Consider the following 20,906-nt stretch of genomic DNA (forward strand, 5'->3'; position numbering starts at 1 on the left):
CTAATAAATCTTTGCCAATTTAAGTTTTAAATTTCTTTCAAAAAAAAAAAAAAGTTTTAATTTATATTTTCTTTAACAATGCACCCACAAAATTAACAAGTTATGGGACTTAGGGCCTGTTCAAATTTATTGAACAGAGCTGAACTGAACAGATTGGAGCTGAACTGAACTGAACTGAGCTGAAATAAATATTTTATGAGAGAAGGAAATTAGGAGCTAAACTGAACTGAACTGATTAGAGCTGAACTGAACTGAATGGAGCTGAACTATATAAGCATGGAGTATTGGAGTTGGTTGGTTCTCACTTAACGTTTGTGTTGCATAGGAAACTTGGGGCTTCAAAATTGGTATCTGATGGCTAAGCGTGGTTGTTTGTTCTTGCGTTGGTTTTGCCATTGATGAGATTAAAGGTGGAGGACTTGCATTTCTGTTGGTTCTTTTGTGGGTCTTATTATGAGAGGATTTGAGATAAATGAGGTAGAGGGAAGAGACTTGATGCGAGGGGAAAAGCCACTGTGATAGAGAAATTGTGGTGAAAGCTCTCTAGTCTCAAGAGGGGATAGTTGTTGGTCAAAAAATCCCACGCAAGAAGTTGGGATAGGTTATTTTTCCAATTTTATGTTCGGATAAAAGTTTTTCCTTATACTACGGGCTTGTTTTGTTCACTTTAATTTTACATGCTGAAAATATAATTTCTAATATTATAAGTTTTAAGTTTAGATAAGTCAAGCTAACACACTATACCATCATAATAAACACAATAAGCGATTAAGTGCACATACAAAATATATTGGGTGAATTGGGTGTTTGCCAAAATTAATAAATAAAGCCACTATAGAAAACAGTTGTGGAGTTCAAACAAACAGTTTTCCATTCTTGGACACCATATTTCTAATTTCTTCTAAGCTATAATCATTTTTTATAGTTGATTGCTTACTTCCATCAAATTGCAAATACTTTTTAGAAACAAATAATTATCAATTTTTGGTTCACATTGCACATATAATTTTTTTTTTCCCTTAATTTATTTGTTTGGGGTGCATTTTTGGTACGTGTAGAGTTGTCTTGTAGACTTGTAACCATGGAATTTATATGGAGATTCTTAATTACTCTTTTAATATAAGTTTTTACAACTTTATGTATAAAAATTTAAATGCATAATGCCTTGTTATTTATGGTTAAAAAAAATCCTCTTTTTTGGACAATTTATATGTTAATACATAGAAAATGATAGATAAGATCAATGTGAATATGTGATAGAGTATCTTGTATGTAGTAAATCAGTTTTGATTATGTAAATCTTGTATCGATAGAATATTTTGTTAATCAATTTTGATTATGTAAATTGTGTTACTAAGCCTAATATACAAGATTTACATAATTAAAACTGATTGACAAGAAATTCTATCACAGTGGTTAATTTACAAAATCAAAACTGATTGACTAGATATTCTATCACAATGATTAATTTACAAAATCAAAACTGATTTCAAGATATTCTATCACAATGGTTAATTAAAGTCCAAATATGATAATCCGAGTTAAAATGATGTCACATTAATTTTAGTCTTTGAATCCACCCCTTGTCACAAATATTACCCTTTACCAGGACTACGAAATGGGTTTTTACTCGAAAATAAGGCTATGTTCTCTTCACCTTAAAAAAAATAATATTAAGTAAAAATAATTTCAGTTCAGTAAAAATAATTTCACTTCAGTAAAATTAATTTCAGCTCAGTAAAAATAAGTTCAAATCAATAAAATTCATTTTTCTTAAAGAAGGATTATAATTGAAAATCAGTAAAAATAACTTCAGTTCAGTAAAAATAATTTAAGTTCAGCAAAAATAATTTCGGTTTATTTCAAAAAAAAAAAAAAAAAAAAAAAATTCAGTTCTGTAAAATAATTTCAGTTCAGCAAAATTAAGGTGAAGAAACGGGGCCTAAGTCTGGATAAATTTAAATAAGATAATTTCAGTAAAAATAAGTCCAATAAGTTTTGGTAAAGATCAACAAGAGTTATCCAACTTCAACTTATATCTGAAATGAACTATAATAAATTCATGTGTATTTGATTAGTTCAGTTCGAACGAGTAAAAATCAATAGATCGAATAGAATGCATTTGTTACACTTTAAAAAGAAAAAAAAAATAATAAAAATTGAAACAAAGTGTACATATTACACACCTCCTCATGTGCATACTAAGATTTCCAAGTTTGGTGTAAAAGCAATGAAAATCCACCAATTTAATAATTAGTCAAAAGGACTAAAAAAATTCAAAAAAAAAAAAAAAAAAAAAAAAAAGGGTATGATCATATGATGGAAACTGTGATACATAGAACATTCTGTTAATTTGTTTTTGGCCCTTTACCAATAAAAGTTGCTCACTTGTCTGTTACTGAAAGGTTTTCAACGTGCTCTACTCTGAACCTACCAATTTTTGCCAGCTTTTTTCTTTTTAATATCTTTACACTTATTTTTATTATTGGGTAGATCTTGTTTCTTGGATGGTAAAAAAAATTCAATGTGTGTTTTTAGTATTTAAGTTGGTTTTCTTGCTCTTTTCTTTACACCAACAATTCTTCTTTCTCTCTTTTTCTCTCAAAAAATCTTAGGTACGTACTTTGATCAAATTTCGTCGCATTTTATGTTTTCTTCATCATACCACGATATTCATACCGATACCTTGTTAGGCTGTTAGTCTGTATTATGTTGTCACGTTACTAGTTCAGATTAAATAGTTGGCGTGACAATTTATTCTAAATGGAAGGGGGTGTTGTTATATTTGATTACTAACGCGTTTTTTCATGTGTTGATACAGGATTAAGGAAAATGGTGAATATATGCTGCATTGGAGCAGGGTATGTAGGGGGGCCAACAATGGCAGTGATAGCCCTGAAATGCCCATCAGTTAAGGTGGTTGTGGTGGATATCGCGGTTTCGAGGATTAATGCTTGGAATAGTGATCAATTGCCTATCTATGAGCCTGGGCTTGATGAAGTGGTTAAGCAATGCAGGGGAAAGAATCTGTTTTTTAGCACTGATGTGGAGAAGCATGTAAGGGAGGCTGATATTGTGTTTGTTTCTGTTAACACTCCTACCAAAACCCGAGGGCTCGGGGCTGGTAAGGCTGCTGACTTGACCTATTGGGAGAGCGCGGCTAGGATGATTGCTGATGTCGCGGTGTCTGATAAGATTGTGGTGGAGAAGTCTACTGTTCCGGTGAAGACTGCTGAGGCTATTGAAAAGATCCTAACTCATAATAGTAAAGGTATGTTTTTTTCCTTGTAAATTAGTTAGAATTTTCAAGCCGTGTTAGTTTTACTTAGTTTCGATCATTAAAATTCAATTTTAATCGGTATTAGGTACAAAATAGTGAAGTATTTATTATATGTGACAAAAACACTAGTAAAACAATAGATATAGCTTTCATTAGTAAAAGTCATGTTTATTTCGGACGAATTAACAAAAGTCGGTTTTTACGGTTACATTCTAGTATAGTAAAAAGAATTAAAATCAGCTGATTTGAACAATTGAATTAGGTAGTTTTTGTGGTATATTAGGCTACTATACTAGCATTATTGTCCTATGTCTTTCTGCAAACCTAACCTTACCCATGGTCCCATGGCATGAATAACATTAAATAAAACAGGACATTTGAGGTTGATATATATGTCCATCGTATTAAATAATTATACATCACGGAAGAATAAAGGTTTTAGTTGGTAAAATTTTAGGAGATGATACTTAATATTTGAGATTGGATTACATGTGTTCTAAGGTAAGTGGTTGAATTAATATAAATTATATGCGTAGTGTATATATATTTTTATGATACAAAATAATGTAGCCCGAAAATAAAGAGAAGTTGTCTTGCAATTTTGATACTCGTTATGTTAATTTATGCAAATTAGATTATGGACACATGTAAACGGAACCACATAGTGAAAATTATTTATTATGGTAACAGGAATTAAGTTTCAGATTCTATCAAACCCTGAGTTTTTAGCTGAAGGAACTGCAATCCAAGACCTGTTTAACCCAGACAGAGTCCTCATTGGAGGCAGAGAAACCCCTGGAGGCCAAAAGGCTGTACAAGAGCTCAAAAATGTGTACGCGCAATGGGTGCCTGAGGACCGGATCCTAACCACCAATCTATGGTCAGCCGAGCTGTCTAAGCTCGCGGCTAATGCATTTTTAGCCCAAAGAATTTCATCTGTAAATGCTATGTCCGCGCTATGTGAGGCCACGGGTGCTAATGTGTCACAAGTAGCCCACGCGGTTGGTAAGGACACAAGAATTGGGCCAAAGTTTTTAAATGCTAGTGTTGGTTTTGGAGGGTCATGTTTCCAAAAGGACATACTTAACTTAGTGTACATTTGTGAATGTAATGGGTTACATGAGGTCGCGAATTATTGGAAGCAAGTGATAAAGATTAATGATTACCAGAAGAGCCGGTTTGTGAACCGTGTTGTTTCATCTATGTTTAACACTGTATCCGGCAAAAAGGTTGCAGTACTTGGTTTTGCTTTCAAAAAAGATACAGGGGATACAAGGGAAACCCCTGCTATCGACGTGTGCAAAGGGTTAGTAGGTGATAAGGCGTTGTTGAGCATTTTCGATCCTCAAGTGACAGAGGAGCAAGTTATGAGGGACTTGGCTATGAGGAAGTTTGATTGGGATCACCCAGCTCATCTTCAGCCTATGAGCCCTACCGCGACAAAGGAAGTGTCCGTGTGTTGGGATGCTTATGAGGCTACTAAAGATGCTCATGCTGTTTGTATTTTGACTGAGTGGGAAGAGTTTAAGAATTTGGACTACAAGAAGATTTTTGATGGTATGAGGAAGCCTGCATTTGTGTTTGATGGTAGGAATGTTGTTGATGTTGATAAGTTGAGGGAAATCGGATTCATCGTGTACTCGATTGGTAAGCCTTTGGATCCATGGCTTAAGGATATGCCTGCTTTGGCATAGCGCCTTTGCTAATTCCGGTTGCATCATTGGAGGGCTAGCTAGCTCCTCCAAGTGAAGGAAGAGACATTGTTATTCATTTAATTTGTTATCAAGTTATTATTATTTGTCATTTTGGCTTTTGGATTATCATTGAAATCTAATTTACAAACTTTTTTGCATAAACCATAGAGATCTTGTACTATTCTCTATGCATGTCCAGCATTTGAATGATTATATTGTTTTTATTTGAGCTATATAAGTTAAGTGCCCTTTTTTTTTTTTTTTTTTTATTGATATAATGTGATAATCAAGTTATCAAATTTTGAGAAATAACAAGTTCACAATTGACATGAATGTTTTGTTCATAACCATCTATATCTTTCATCCACTGTATGAAACTTTCGATCTAATCAAAATATAGCCATTCATTTTCTTGCTCTTCAAAGAAGTGCACATTAAGAATGAACAAAATAAAAGTCACAAGTGTTATGAACTTGTTAGGATAAGATAATGTCAACCTTAAAAGTCAACCAAATATTATCCAAAATTATCAATGCACTTATTAGAGGATCCTATGGAGTCAAACCCGGTTAATCTTTATGATTGATAAATTTTGCCAATCAAGTGACAAGATTGTAAATAAATACAATTTTTTTTTTTTAAAAAAAAAAAAATGAAGTTCATCGTCGTTATCAACCTCTCTTTTGATATTACCTTACTAGTTGTGAAAATTTCATTAGAACTATGTTAAAAAAACATTCATATAGATGAACTTGTTGATGATTGAAAGTGGAGACTGGAGAGCCCATGTGTAAGGTCGAGCAACATAGGTGTTAAATATTGGGGAAAATAGTTAACTGTATTTTCATTGTATTTTCCCATTCATAATATTCGACCACATTACAATATATATAGACAATAGGAATAACTAACCCTAATATTCCTTATTATCTTAACTTCCTAAATCTATTCACAATATATATATCATATATCTTTTCACAATAATATCTCATATGATATTATTCTCATAATATCATATCACAATTTACATTCCTATCTCAATACCCTCCCTCAAGTCGGAGGTGTAGATCTCGAACGTCCGACTTGGACAATAAAATAAAATCTGCATCTGTCATCATCAAGCCGCAATATGTAATCATCCGCCTTCTAATTCTTTTGAACTTCATCACGTTACGAAATTCCTCGCCATCGAATTTATCCTATCTCAATAATAGGTCATTCCTCATGAGCGTGGAAGTTATACCCAAATCGTTTGAGAGTGACAAATCATAAGCAACATGCCTTTATATGCTCGTCTAACGTGTTTAATGAATGTATGGCTATTGATTTGATTAGAGTTGAAGGGGTTTCATATGAAATTCAAAATCAAATTCGTTTACATCACTATCCGTGTGAGTTTCATTTCAAAAGCCGAATAATGTACTTAAATAATAACCACATACGACATTGTAATTACTCGATACATACACGAACGTACACCTTGGACATACGATATCTCTTTTTTCTGTGGAGAGTTCGTCTTTAAGACTCGTACAAGAAATCAAACCATATACAACTTGCCATTACTCGATACATACACGAACTCACAACTTGCACGTATGATGTCTCTTTTTTCAATGGAGAGTCAACTCTTTAAGTCGTACAAGAAATCAAACCATGACATTAATTAAAGTTTAAAGTGAATTACATAGGAATAGTCAGTCAACTAACGGATCAATCAACAAGTGATGTTGTACAGTACAATACATCCCCAAAAGACGCGGTATTTCGCATTATTAAATCATCCCAAAAAAAAAAAAAAAAAAAGAAAAAAAGACTTTGTTTTTCTCCAAAAACCCACCATTTTTCAGAAATTCAACGTTTAATTCATTCAATTTTGCTGCAAATTAATCAGCATCTGAATTTTTCTATTGATTTTATCATCTGGGTATTTTGAATTTATGCTGCAAATTTGCTCATTTGATTGATTAATGCGATAGAAAAGAGGAAAAGAAGAGAGAGAAAATGGGGTGTGTTTCCAGTAAAACAGCGGATTCTAAAGCTAATAGAGTTGCTCGATGGCGTTCCACTGGCATTGTTGCTCTTCGAGATTCCAAATTAAAGGTCTAATTTTTATATTGATTGAAGAAATTTATTGAAAATTTCCAATTTTTTTGATATGGGATGCATGCTTTTCTGGGAATATTTGCTTTGATTATGTCTATGTTACGATTAAATGGATTGTTATTATTGTTATGGTTTATGTTGGTTCATTTGTATATATGTTATATTGGTTGTTCACTTGTTGGGAGGTACTATTCTTGTTGTTTCTGTTTGATTATTTGTTTGTTTTGGTTAATAACATTAGTTAGAGACATTATAAGAAGCTGAAATTTATGAATTACGAGGACTGTTTTTTTTCGTGTCGAATTTGTGGCGTGGAATGTAGAAAGGTTGCATATATTAGTTGATTAGACTCTCTAGATTGAGTGGGTTGTTCTCCTAGGATTAAGAAATGATGGTTTGGTTCAATTTTGAAACTATGACTTTATGATCAACTTCAAGTTGTTGTTACTGAGGAAATGTTGATTTTGGTCAACAATGTCTATGATGGTATGGTGTTCGAGTCTTGTGAACTTGTATAGTTTTGCTATGTTTATTGTTTACTAAGCTAGAGGAGATAGAATAATAACTACATAAACATTAATATACGATTAAGCTCCAACCATTCAAAAAATGATTTCACATAGTTAAAGTATGACATGGTTTTACATATATATACCCTTCATAGTAGCTGTGTTATTTTAATTCTCTCCCATCTTTTAATTGAAGTTAGGGTATATTAAGAATTTCAATATAAATTATTACTATTTTAGGAAATTTGAAATTTGACAATTTTTCCGGACCTCCTAAAATGTATGTGTGTAATGTGACTATTGATTCTTGGCTAAGATAGTATGTTGAGAATGGGAGGTAGTATAAGCATTCAGAATGAGGAGCAAGTTGGAAACAATTGGATGTCTCCTTATTGAGTACTTACCTTTGTCATATGTAGTATTAAACATTGAATTGGCTGGAGAAGGTTACTTGCGTTTGGATAAATAAGTTGGCGTCTTTTTTCCTTGGGTGCAGCAACAGAAAACTGAATCATGTCCTTTTGTAGGCTTTCAGTTTGTGTAACTACACATAAGAGTATTATCTGCTGAGGATTTGCTGTAAGACTTATGCCTATATCTGGCCGCAGCTGAACTATGTTAAGTGCTGAAGTCTTAGGTTTAGAACTATTCTGTTCAGGGTATTATGTGCCTTTTTAATATTTGTGCTTGACCTGAAATAAATTTTATTTGTTTTTTATTAATGTAAATGTTTTTCTGCTTGTATTAGTGTATTACTGACCTGTATAATTATGACTATTAGGATTCTTAGGCAATAAATTATTGTTGCTGATATATAAGGCCACTTGGAGTTGTTTAGGGTTTATAGGGTAGGGGTTTGCCAGAGGCTTTGTTCTCTTGTACCCTATTGGTTATTGGGAATATTTGACCCTTTTCAGCCATTTACTTCCTACAGTTTATATTTTATCTTTAATCACTTCTTTTTGTGTCGTCCTTGTTATCAGTTGAATATAGCAATTTATTATGTGTGGGCATGATCATAGGCTCAAGTGTTGTATTTTATTTTGAAATATACTTACGCATGTTTTCTTTTGCATTTTCTGCATTTTGTTACTTCGTACTTCGTAGCATTGTTTTGAATTCTTATTTAGATTCTCAGTGTGCAGCTCTTTACTTATCTATATAGGCTTTGCTAATATTCAATATCTAATGAGCATTTTCTCCATGAACAGACATTTCCTGATGAAGTTCTTACCCTTGACAGAGCTGTACGCACTGTGGACTTAACGCACAACAAAATAGGTACACTATGTAATTGGGAATGTTTGTATGTTGTCAATAATAGTAGTTGCATTAGAGAGTGGTTTTAAGTTTACTAAAGAATTTAAGAAATTTGAGTCGTACATTTTGATGGAATCAATATAACACTCCAGAGTTTGGGTGACATATTCATTTCCAAGTTATTAATGTGTCGTTTACTTGTCACAATTCTTATGTGCACACTTATCGATAAGTGAAAAAAGTTAGTGAGAAATTAGTGGGTTGGTGAGATGGAACCCAACTGTGGAGTAAAAAGTTGATATAAAGAGCTTACTATAAAGGAAATGGGCAAGTAAGTTGGGACATCCAAAAAGGGAAATTGTGTCTTGTTGCTTGGGGTGAAGGGAGTATGAGGCTCGCTAGATTGTTTAAAAATTGACCCTTAGATAAGTCATAAGGCTGCTGTCTAGTTGAAGTGGTTTTGTCTATATGGATTTTTTTGGAGTGTCCAGACTATGTGCATTATGTTTATTATCGCATGGATGATATAATTTTTTGTATGAACAGCCTTAACTTGGTAGGGTTCTCTGTGTTAACTAATTTTCATGCCTTGTGCTATTGAACTCAATTTCTAACAGTTGAACCTCCTCCTTTCTTGTATGCTTTTTACAGTTGACGTTCCAGTAGAAATCAACAAATTGATTAACATGCAGCGCCTGGTAAGAGAAAAGTATTTTTCTTTGTAAACCTGAGTTATGCTTTATACTTGCTTTCTGAGGGCTGCTTAAAATATCACATCACAACCTTATTCTTTGATTACCTATGTGAATGCTTGATCCTCTGAATGAGGGGCAGTGCTTTGTAAATATTGTAATGCTGATTTTTGTAAAATAGTATACATTTATTTCAATTAACATATGACTCTCTTGTCAGATTTTGGCAGAAAATCTTATTGAATGTCTTCCAATGAACCTGGGGAAACTTCAATCACTAAAAGTAATGACACTTGACGGGAATCGACTTTCTGGCTTGCCTGATGAATGTAATTTACCTCTCTCTATCATTCTAAGTGTCATATTCTCACTTCTTGTGAAATCATGGTGATTGTCTCTGACAAAGTCTGTCTTGTTAGTGGGTCAACTGGTACGGCTTGAGCAGTTGTCAGTATCTCGGAATGTGTTGACATACTTACCAGAGACTTTAGGGAGTCTTAGGAATGTAAGTAACTAATCTCCTGTGGTTTTTCATACTCTTTCCGTCCCATCATCTCCCCACCTGTATATTCTGAATTGTCCCAAAACACTGTCTATATATTTTTAAATGTTAGTTATTCAATCAATGTTCTCAATTTTCGGTGTAGTAACATATGTGGTACTTGTTAACTTGTCCTTATTAAATGCACTCCTCGATACAAGTAAAAGTAAATAAGCTAACATTAATAAAATTAGTCTGATGATTGGAGTATTTGACATGAGTTCAAGTCCTGTAATAATCCAACTTGCAATTTTTAAATGTCAAGTAATATAGAGAAATGTACACTGTTTGGTTTGCTACCCAAAAATTAAATAAAATAAAAGGTCCTCAGCAAATTGTTTGATCTTTTGACCCTTTTATTTTACTTAATCTTATTTATTGTGTGACTTGTGATTTTGTGATGCAGTTGAAGCTCTTAAATGCATCAAATAACCAATTAAAATATCTTCCTGAATCAATTGGGAGTTGCTTTTCACTTGAGGAGCTTCAAGCAAATGGTATCCATTACCTCCCTTTTTTTTTTTTTTTTTTACTTTGACTGCACTGTTTATGATTAATGTGTCAAAGTATATACCTTCAATGTCTATAGAATCTTATGATGCAGTGAAGTGTTAAGTCACATTAAGTTCATGTTATTGCGACACTTAACAGGTGTAACTTTTTCTCATTCTCAGTACTGTTAGATGTGCTATTCGTATTATATTTCGTATAATTCATTGTTATCATAATCTGCTAGAGTGTAGCCGAGTTTATAGGTTTCTTGTTCAAAGTATTCTTTTCATGTTTACTAGAACACGATGAGTATAAAGCATTTTTTTTGGTAAGCCATTCTTGCTCTTTGTGAATGCACTGCAGTTCTTGAAGTCTCTTCTTGGAGGTCACTTACAACTTTCAGTTTGAGACGTATATAGTAAAGAGGATAATCTACACTGTAAATTACAATGATCCTTTTTGGTAATGATTGTCTTATTCTGGCTATATATATAGCGATTGTAGTTCGACATTATGTCTTATGGTTAACTGGCATGTTGCAACTTAGCAGTTTTTTTTAACACAATCAAGAAGTTTTTTAGGTTGTTATCTGAATTTTATTCTTTCTATGGTGCTATATATATGGATTATTTGATAAGTTTGTTTATGTATTTCCTATATGTTATTTCAACATTGATGGACAACCTATGATGATTAATGTCATTGACTCTTACTGCTGTCAAAGCCATGGTCTTTTCTTCTTACCTTGGCCTCCTTTTCATTTTTTCTTTTAGTGTATACAATTGTAAGTTAAAGATTCATGCTTTTACTTGCAGATAATTCCATTGACGACCTTCCTCCTTCAATATGTAATCTCGTTCACCTGAAATCACTTTCTCTGAACAACAACAATATAAAAGAGGTAAATGTTTCTGTTGCTTATTAGGCTAGAATATCTTATTGCTCTTTGGCTGAACCCTTTCTTTTGAGTTTTGTCCTGCTGTTACTCTTATGTTATTAGGTAACTTTGTTCTTTATGCTGTAAGATTTGTTGGTTGTTATTGCACATAAGTTATCTATCAAAGCATTGAGAAACTTGTATTTCATTTCTCAACCTGTGTTGGAACTGAATTAAAGATTTTGAGTGGGTAATTTGCATTGCTAACTCCTGACCTATTTGAAACCAACCAAGTCCAGATCGATCTTGGTTATGGTACTAGATGCCCATACTTTTTGCTCCCTCCTATTGTGAGCAAAATTACAAGTTTCATGCCGTCCGAGCTACAATAGTTTGGCTTCTAGGAAATGTCACCTAGTTAAGAGTGTGAGGAGGGTCACCTGCTAATGCCTATTGAATACCTTGTTTTCCTATTTGAAATGACTACCCAAAACCGTTTTGACGGTGGCTAATTTGTTAAAGTTAGCTTAGGTACTAAGTGATCAGTGATTGGTCAATTGTTTTTCTTCTGGGTGTGCATTAACCAGTGTGGAGCTGTGGACTCTTGTAGGCCTTGGTTAAGTACATCAATAATTAGTTTTGATATACACTGCCGTTATTGCTAATTTTTAACATTATATATATTTACTAAAAGAATTATAAGAACATATGACGAATTCACGTCAATTGTGTTATTGATGTTTCTTTGATGATTAGTCTTTCTACTTTTAGCTTCTTATAGTTACCCAATAAGTTTGAGTATACGAGAATCATATTCTTGATCATTTCAGTTAGAATTATATATGTGGGTTGGTGAATTGTCCTCTTGGAAACTATTATCAGATTTTAATTTTTGAAGCTTTTCATCTGTTTTTCTTAGATGCCTGCAACTATACTCAGAGACTGCAAAATTCTGCAGAGTATTTCCTTGCACAACAATCCAATTTCCATGGATCATTTCCAACAGGCATGTCACTTCCTCACTGCAAATTTGTCTCTTCTGTAACATAGTCTAGTGGATTCTACATTCAAGTTATGTCGATTTTTCCGGTTTTTATTTATTTATATATTTTTATTTTACCTTGTATTCAATGATGTTGCATGTTAATTAGATGGAAGGTTACGAAGAATTTGAGCAACGAAGGAGAAAGAAGTTTGACAAACAAATAGACTCGAATGTGATGATAAATTCAAAGGGCCTAGATCAGGGTGTTGATTCGTGATTCTGTGCATCCTATACCAATTTTGATGAAATCTTGGTAAGCTTTACTGTTTACGCATAAGTTGAATTACTAGCTGCAATTTTCTTTCCGGTTGTAAGACTGGTTTGAATTCTAACTTATCTGTAGCACAATAGCACTAATATATATACAATACTAATTATCATTTTAGTGTAATTTATGACTATCTTGAGTTGACTTCTTTTTACTGAGAGTTGTGTTATGACTTCTAGAAGTGCGAATTAGTGTGCAAGCTGCAAAAATTCAAAATTTTATACGTAAAATTATTCCTTGGAAGGTAGATAGATTCTGTGCTTTTATACTGTCTATTTAGTTTGTTAGCTAACGAGGAAAATGCCCTGAAATTCCTCTACTGGGTAAAATTTAGTTAAACTAGTATATGCACTATTGACAATTGACATCTTGCCCCATGTTGTCAACTATTAGGCTTGAATATATACTTTCTGTAGATTAGAATGAATATACACTTGAAATGTGCGGTTAGGCTTTGGTTCTTTAGCTTTTAGTCATGCCTTTAGTATCTCATCTTTTTCCTCAATCAATGATTCAATCTTTTTCCTGATTGTGCAATTTTTTCTGTTCAAGGTTGTCAAACATATTTGAGCTGTGAACATCTGAGGCAAAGATGAACCCCTCAGATTGTATTTCTCCAGCTGATCTATCCAGTCGTGTTCAGTCATCTTGCTGCCCATTTAAACTCAGTCAAAATGGTGAAATGGCCTCTGTATATGATAATTTTTTTCGGGTAATTTTGTTCTGGTTTCCCGAAGCTGGAAGCTTTATATTGTGCAGGTGTGTATATAGAGAAAGAGTTCCCTTGCAAATTGCTACATTGAACTTGCAACCACAGGAAGTTTGATATATTGAGTTTACGAATTGCTTGTTTTTCTAAGTGTTTATACAAGCTCTATTGGCCTTCTTTGCATCTATGACAGCATCTTTGAAGTAAACTGTATACTTTCATTGGCCGTGTATGGCAATTAGCTTTAAAGTGCTTGTAATTGTCGGCTTGACTAGCTAATTGAAAACGGTGCTAACCCGTTTGAAACAGATCACAATCAAATTCAAGAATTAGCGGATTGCAGACTTGCAGTGGTGAACCTCAATAAGTGCTCCAATCCGCTAAAAGCTCTTCAACCAACCAAACTGTGTATTGTTTATTGTGAGCAGGAACTTTGAGACATGGAGCAAATTATTAGCACTATTAACTTAATCAATGAAGACAAAGATGATAAGTACTTTGCAATTAACACTTCTTCTAAAGACTAACTGCTAACTTTAATTAATCCACAGAAAGGAATACTAATTGGCAAATCACTATCCACATGACGCTCAATGTGATATGGGTTGGTTTAACCAGCTACGATCTACACTTTACATGTGCATAGAGCGCATCTACCTCAATGTATACCCGAGTACATAATAAAAGTTCTCATGTTTTAAGAGTATTTTCATTATTTAAATAGTTTTTGAATGATTAATGTGTGTTGCTAATCAAAGTGTTTCGATATGTAAATTAATATACAATTTTCAAAAGGGTAATTTTTATATGACTTAAGATAGATTGATATAGCTCTATCGTGTACTATAAACTCGTTATGTTATGTACGAGACTTAGGGCCTGTTCACATTTACTGAATTGAGCTGAACTGAACTGATTGGAGCTGAACTGAACTGATTGGAGCTGAAATGAATATTTTATAAGAAAGGGAAATTAAGAGCTGAACTGAACTGAACTGAAATTAAGTAAATATGAACAGGCCCTTACTCGTAAAACAATAAAGAATATAGGTTGTTTGGGGTGACTTCCTAGCAAACTCTTATACTATCTTCATAATTTAAAATTCAAAAGAATGGACATTATTCTAGGAACGTAATCTAAGAAGAATGGAGCCGAATTTGATGTCACATACCAAATTGTAGGTGTATTGGTTTTTTCACAGAAACTTCATGTTTTCTATTAACCATTTAACAAAGTACTGACTTCTCAAGTGCATTTATCAAACCCATCAACGACCAATCTTTTCTACATTTTCGGCAATTTTTTGGACAAGAACCAAAGTTGTTGGATCTCCAACTTCAATCCCTTTTTGACCACTAAGATCTAAACTTCTCAACTTAACCTATGATTATGCCTAACCATTCAACTAATTATCTATGTTTGCCTAATTATACCGCCATCTTTATGTAACTTCTTCCCTATTTTTCTTCTTACTTGGGTCATAGATAATTTCGAATCTAAGGACTTGTTTGACAACCAATTTTTCAAGTTCTGTGCTCCACAACAACTAATTTTGTCAATCAGTTTTTTGTCATCTATAACAGTTAACAGCTACTATTACAACTACTTTTACCGAACAATGTCTAATGAGATACACTTTTCTAATGACTTCGCCAACTAAATGAGCACATATTTCCTTATGTTCACATAAAGTAGCTAAGTTTTCGAATCATAATGTCTATACTTTGAAGCTTAGTCCTTACTCCCCTTTATCAAGCCATTAAAGTTTAGTTGGTTTTTTTTTTTTTTTCCATATAAAAAAATACAAAAGAAACTAGCATAGATAACGCCATAAATAAATACTGAAAGTAACTACCACCGTCCACAAGCAACTAAACAAGTAGAGCAAGTGAAGCAACCACTTTGCCTACAAATGCCATCAAACTTTGGTTAAAAAATCTACCATTTGCTAATCCTTGAAACATTGACATAATTAAACTATACTAATATGAAACACTAATTTTAACAAGTAATTACAAGTACTAAATTTGAAGCAAAGAGTAGCTAATCTCGGCCCAACTCGAAACTAATCCTTAAAGATTAAACCCAAAGCTTCATTCTCACCCAACCTAGTACAAATAGTAATTAGTAATGTAACTTAGATAAGGAGAGTAATCAATTAATAATGATGAGTTACTTACTTAAGTTTGAGTAATTAGGTGTTAGCTTGTCAACCTCATTAGTAAGTAATTAGAGCTCGTAATTTAAAACAATGGGTGGTCCAAATAATAATAAAAAGTAGAAATAATGTTTCCAATGAGCTTGGTGATTACTAAGAAAACACCTAGCACAAGTTGCATGCTAGCTAAAAGTATAAGTGAGCAAAGGAGAGAAGTGAGATGGGTTGTCATGTATAAGGTAGGTGATGACTACACAACCACCCCTATGCTCACATGCTATCTTTATGTACACTACTTAACTATTTCATTTTATTTGCTTTACTTCTCTTTTTCTACTTCTTCTACTTCTACTATTACTATTGCTACTACTTTATATGGTTACTTCTTTCTTTTTTATACAACTTTTAACACCACACTTATTTATCTTCCATAGCAAGGAAGTATTATTATTATCACCACCTCATAGCTTGACGGATCTCCAAGTCTGTACGGATATACTTATTTTAGTAAGTTTTAGGCGAAACTGTCTCTTATCAGTATAATTTTACAGTACAGGCTGCTTTCGAAAAAAGTACAAATTACTCACCTTTGATCTGATTTTTTTTTAAAAAAAGTTGTCTTGGTATTAAAATAGCAAGATTTGTATTCGAGTATTGTTATATAGTATGACACTCACAAGTTAGATGATATTATCATTAATTGCAATTCACCTTTTGTCTTTTTTCACTTGATCAACAAAAGTACACAAGGTCTATATTGATTCTAAGAAAAGAAATGAAAAAAGAGTGTAACACTTGGCCATTTTTGAAATTCTTTTCTTTAATACAAACTCGAATAATGAATGAATCAATGGCAAAAGTATGCCATAAATCTGTACACTCTTGAATAATTGAAATCCTTAAACATTATACTATAAACTATATGAATCATAATCATAAATCAATTTGAGATTAATCCCAATAAAGACTCGTGCTTTTGAGAGCTTTCAACACACCAATATGGCTTGATGAACCCAACTAGTGAAGTACTACTACTAGTAGTAGTAGTAGTAGTAAAGGTAGTAGTCGTGGTTGTAGTAGTGGTCATAGTCGTTTCGTCTTGTGCTGGTGCAGGAGGAAAATTAAGATCAAGCAACTCTCTAGTACTTTCTTTGCTTGATAATCTTTCAACAACATCAGCAATTCTACTAGTCTGATGAATGTGATTTTTGATTTTTGCCTCAGTAATTTTGCCATTTATATCACCATTAGATGTTACTAGTAAATGTGACCTTTTGTGCCCTCCTAGTGCTTGTCCTGATGGAAAAACTCGATAACATATCGGACACTCATGTTTATGCACAACTTTTTTAGACGGCGATGATCCAATAATAGCCCCAACCTCGGGAACTAGCTCGTGCTGTTGTTGGGGTTGGGGTTGTTGTCTAGGATCAGGAGATAAAACGACGTCGTTGCCACCGATGTCGGTCTCAGGCTCGAGCTTTGGAAAGGATGGAGAACATTTACCTCCTACACCATGCTTCTTGTGACTAGCTCTATGACCTCCTAAAGCTTGATAAGAATGAAATACTTTGTTACAAGTAGTACACTCAAATTTGCTTCTTTTACTCATACTACTGTAAAATTCTGAATCAAATATCTCATGATCACCGCTCTTTTGATCATATGAGGAAATCCCATGTTCAGAAACCTCAAATTCCACGATTTTCGACGATTTTTTAACAAACCCAGAAGCTGTAGATTGAGCATTAATCTTCCTCTTACTCTCAGAAGATTGCTTGTTTTGATCATTTGACAAAAACCCATTTTCCATAACATCAAATTCCTTCATTTTTACACTATCTTTAACAAACCCAGAAGCTAAAGATTCCATCTTTATACTTTTACCGACATGATCAATCTTTTCTCTCTTCTTCTTACTCTCGGAAGACTTGCTGTTTTGATCATTTGATCCAAACCCATTTATATTAACTTCAATTTCCTTCAATTTCAGCCCTTTTTGCTGATACCCAGAAACTGCAGATTCAGATTTTTTGTCAGCAGAAACAGAGACATTCCCCTGAACTTTCTCTCTTCTTCTCCTTCTATTCTTGCTGATTTTCTCTTGATCAGTAGCAGTAGCAGTAGCAGCAGCAGCAGCAGTCGCAGCCGCGGCAAAAGATGAAGAAACATCACCCCAAGATCCTACATCTCTAGACAACATGATCAAACACATTGCAACAACAACCTCTTCTTGTTCTTCTTGCTCTGCTTCAACCACTTCAGAAACAGAGGACTGAGAATTATTTCTTCCAAAACTTGATCTTTTCCCCTGATTCTGACTACTAATCTTGCTTGATTTCGGGTTTCCGGTCTCGTTCGAAGACAAAGAAAAGGATGAATTCATAGTGTGATGATCCTCATGATCAGCTGCTGCTACTGATCTCCATGTTTTCTTTGGATTCTCTCTAAGTTCATACCCTGGTTTTGGTAAATGAGACCTTATATGACCCCCTAATGATCTTCCACAAGGAAAACTCTTCTTACAAAACTTGCAAATATGCTTATTTTTTTGCTCTTCCATAACAAAAAATGATCAAAAAAGTGAATTTAGAAGTTTTTTAGTGAGAAAACAGAGGAAAGTTTGAATCTTTGATGAAATTTGAGCTTAAAAAAGATGGGATTTTTATTTAGTTGGAGTTAGGAGAAGGAGGTGAAAGTAGGAGAGGGAAGTTGCTGTTTTTGAGCAAGTTTAAGATCTGAACTACTGATGCAAAAAAAGAGGAGCTTTTTTTTTTTGTTTTGAGTAGAAAAAATTACACATATTTTTTCACCATTTTTTTTTTTTTTTTGTTATTTCTCTCACTAGATTATGAACTTTCTCTCACTAATTAGCTATTGGGTTGTTGAAAATTGAGGAAACAAATCAAAAATTGAAAGAGCAAAAAAAGGGTAGTTTTAGTTTTTACTTTATTGTGTGGTTTTAGTTGCTGAGCAAGAATTTCTACTCTTCTAATTTTTTTTTTTCCTCTCTAAAAAATTAAGCTAGTTTGTAGCTCTACTAGTACTAAATAAGTAGTACTAAATTTGGTGGGAGGGAGAAATCCATGCATGGAAGCAAAGATAAAAAGAGAAAAGCGGGAAGGAGTGTTATGGAAGCTCCACGTGTTCTCCCCTCACCATCCTTCGCCATTTTTCTCAAGTGTATATTGATCCAAAAGTTTGGGAACGGATCGGGTTAACGGATCCAATCCATTCCCGTTTTTATACTCGTACAATGTAATATTTACTAGTATCAAATTGGAAAAATAATATAGGCTTGATTTATTTTTACTAGGTTATGTGTTGACTATCGTAATCTGTATGTTGAGATTTGGGTTGAGATGGAGAGAATTTTAAAGCGAGTTGAGTAATGAGTATAGTTGAGACTTGAGAGTGTATATGGATTGATCCCATATGGTTGGGGAACCTAGCTTACTAGGTTGCTACTCAAAAACTAACGGCTATACCAATTTTTAACACTTTGATTTGCAACTAAGCAAGCTTACTATTTAACTATTTTTATTTGCATTTATTGTACCAATAGGAAAAGGGAAATAAAATTAAGAAAAACATTATCATTTCATCATTTGCATTTATGTCTTCTTTAGAATATCAAGAAGTTGAATTTTAGTTTTATTTCATACTTATTTTATTTGGACTTGGTTGAGTGGTCAATAGATTTATAGGTGTCAGCCAATTAATTTTGTGTTTGTTACGATGACATTCACAAATTTGCAATTTTTATATGAATATTTGTGATTTAGTATATAGTAGCCCTAGGTGATTTAGTGATGGATTTTTTTTTTTTTTTTTCCTTTTTAAGAACTATTATTGATTTTAAATCATTGTATCTCGGTTCATATTATATTTCTAAGTAATAATTTTTTCTACACATGAGTATCATATACTCAATCACTTAAAATATTACTCCATGATCGGTTCATATGTAAAATGTTATTCCAGTTGCTTTTTTATAATATCAATTTACATATTTGAGTAGAATAATTAATTATGCATGATTATTAATAGCTATAAGTCTTATAACTACGTATGCATGGTCTTGGATCTTTAATTGAGAGATTTCAAATAGTGTAATAATCTTTTAGGAACGGAAGAAGTAAAAACACGAGGTCATTAGTCTAGTCGGTAAAAAGAAAATTAATATGGAACATAAACAATTTATCAAGTATATATTAGAATAAATTGAAGTATGGAGTACTTTTAATAGGAAGTGGTCGTAACTATATGAAGTTAATGGTATTGGTTGGAATATTGAAAGTTGTAATTCTAGTTTGATCTATCTTATCTAATTAAATTGGTGAGTATCTGTCCCAAACTCCCTATAGTAGCATTAAAATTAAAGTGTGGCTTAAAATCACCCTAACCTATTTGCTCAACGTGTATGTTTAACAACAAATATGAAATACGGATCTAAATAAGAATAGTTTGGTTTCAAAATTCAACACCTTATTAAGTAGTGTGTTTCTAATGTCCAATTAAAAAAATGGGATTAGTTCCTCTATAAAAGTAGTTATCTTATAACCGATTCTCATTGCCCTTACAGCTCAACTTGATTGTTTCAACGAATAAATGAATTATTAATTATTTTTTTGAGAATATACACATAAGGTTGTATACATCAGAATCTTCCTAAACTCTAAACTTGAAAGAATATGCGGCTTTACGTACTGAAATAAGCTCCTTAACTTGCAAGGAATAATTAAGGTAGCTCGAACTCTTGCTAAACACTTATTCTTGTCATCATTACAAAGATTATAGATAGCTCAAGGATAGGCTATATAGCCTCTTCAATTTGAATCTCTTACTACATTGGACAAGTCTATTTGATGATTTCACTGAATTAGATGTGGTAAATATCTTCAATTAAAATGTTTGTAGTAATATACACTCTTTAACTTCAATTCAAGGCAACATGATCCATCTAATTACTATCAAAACCTTGTTTCACTCAAATTAATCATGGTATCATCAATTAGAAATACTTTTGTAAAGCATGTATATGCAATAGGATAGTTCGATTCACTCCTTAAATAGTTGAAAGTCACCTCATAACCTTTAAACTTACTCTAACCCCAACACATATATATAGTCACCGACTAACAGGTTTCATTATAAATATTATAACCCATTTATGCACAACTTACTCTAGTACGTACACAGTACAATATCCAGTGATATCTATATATTCAATAAAAAAACTCATTGAATTGATATTATTTGCTTGTTGAGAAGT

The 20,906-nt window shown here is 32.9% G+C and overlaps 3 protein-coding genes across 3 annotated transcripts; 2 read left to right on the forward strand and 1 right to left on the reverse strand.

Moving 5' to 3' along the window:
- The first annotated feature begins 2,476 nt into the window (after positions 1-2,476).
- LOC145597704 (UDP-glucose 6-dehydrogenase 3-like) lies at positions 2,477-5,217 on the forward strand. The gene is made up of 3 exons (XM_081653938.1): positions 2,477-2,615; positions 2,822-3,271; positions 3,971-5,217. The coding sequence occupies exons 2-3, from the start codon at positions 2,833-2,835 to the stop codon at positions 4,972-4,974; spliced, it is 1,443 nt and encodes a 480-aa protein (XP_081510064.1). The 5' UTR covers positions 2,477-2,615; positions 2,822-2,832; the 3' UTR covers positions 4,975-5,217.
- A 1,549-nt stretch (positions 5,218-6,766) lies between these two features.
- On the forward strand, positions 6,767-13,842 carry LOC145598493 (plant intracellular Ras-group-related LRR protein 7-like). Its single transcript, XM_081654854.1, has 10 exons — positions 6,767-7,077; positions 8,801-8,870; positions 9,501-9,547; positions 9,762-9,870; positions 9,961-10,046; positions 10,489-10,579; positions 11,390-11,475; positions 12,371-12,457; positions 12,603-12,749; positions 13,317-13,842. Exons 1-9 carry the CDS (start codon positions 6,979-6,981, stop codon positions 12,711-12,713), a joined length of 786 nt encoding a protein of 261 aa, XP_081510980.1. The 5' UTR covers positions 6,767-6,978; the 3' UTR covers positions 12,714-12,749; positions 13,317-13,842.
- A 2,601-nt stretch (positions 13,843-16,443) lies between these two features.
- Positions 16,444-18,610, reverse strand: LOC145599027 (uncharacterized). The gene has a single exon (XM_081655438.1). The coding sequence runs from the start codon at positions 18,192-18,194 to the stop codon at positions 16,572-16,574; it is 1,623 nt and encodes a 540-aa protein (XP_081511564.1). The 5' UTR covers positions 18,195-18,610; the 3' UTR covers positions 16,444-16,571.
- Between the last annotated feature and the right edge of the window lie 2,296 nt (positions 18,611-20,906).

The sequence above is a fragment of the Chenopodium album genome, chromosome 20 (assembly GCF_948465745.1).
Source record: "Chenopodium album chromosome 20, dcCheAlbu1.1, whole genome shotgun sequence".
NCBI classification, from domain to species: Eukaryota; Viridiplantae; Streptophyta; class Magnoliopsida; order Caryophyllales; family Amaranthaceae; genus Chenopodium; species Chenopodium album.

Coding starts and splice junctions, on each gene's coding strand:
- LOC145597704 (XM_081653938.1), top strand. CDS start 2,833: ATGGTGAATATATGCTGCATTGGAGCAGGGTATGTAGGGGGGCCAACA. Junction 3,272..3,970: donor CCTAACTCATAATAGTAAAG/GTATGTTTTTTT, acceptor TTATGGTAACAG/GAATTAAGTTTCAGATTCTA.
- LOC145598493 (XM_081654854.1), top strand. CDS start 6,979: ATGGGGTGTGTTTCCAGTAAAACAGCGGATTCTAAAGCTAATAGAGTT. Junction 9,871..9,960: donor TTCTGGCTTGCCTGATGAAT/GTAATTTACCTC, acceptor CTGTCTTGTTAG/TGGGTCAACTGGTACGGCTT. Junction 10,580..11,389: donor TGAGGAGCTTCAAGCAAATG/GTATCCATTACC, acceptor TTTTACTTGCAG/ATAATTCCATTGACGACCTT.
- LOC145599027 (XM_081655438.1), bottom strand. CDS start 18,194: ATGGAAGAGCAAAAAAATAAGCATATTTGCAAGTTTTGTAAGAAGAGT.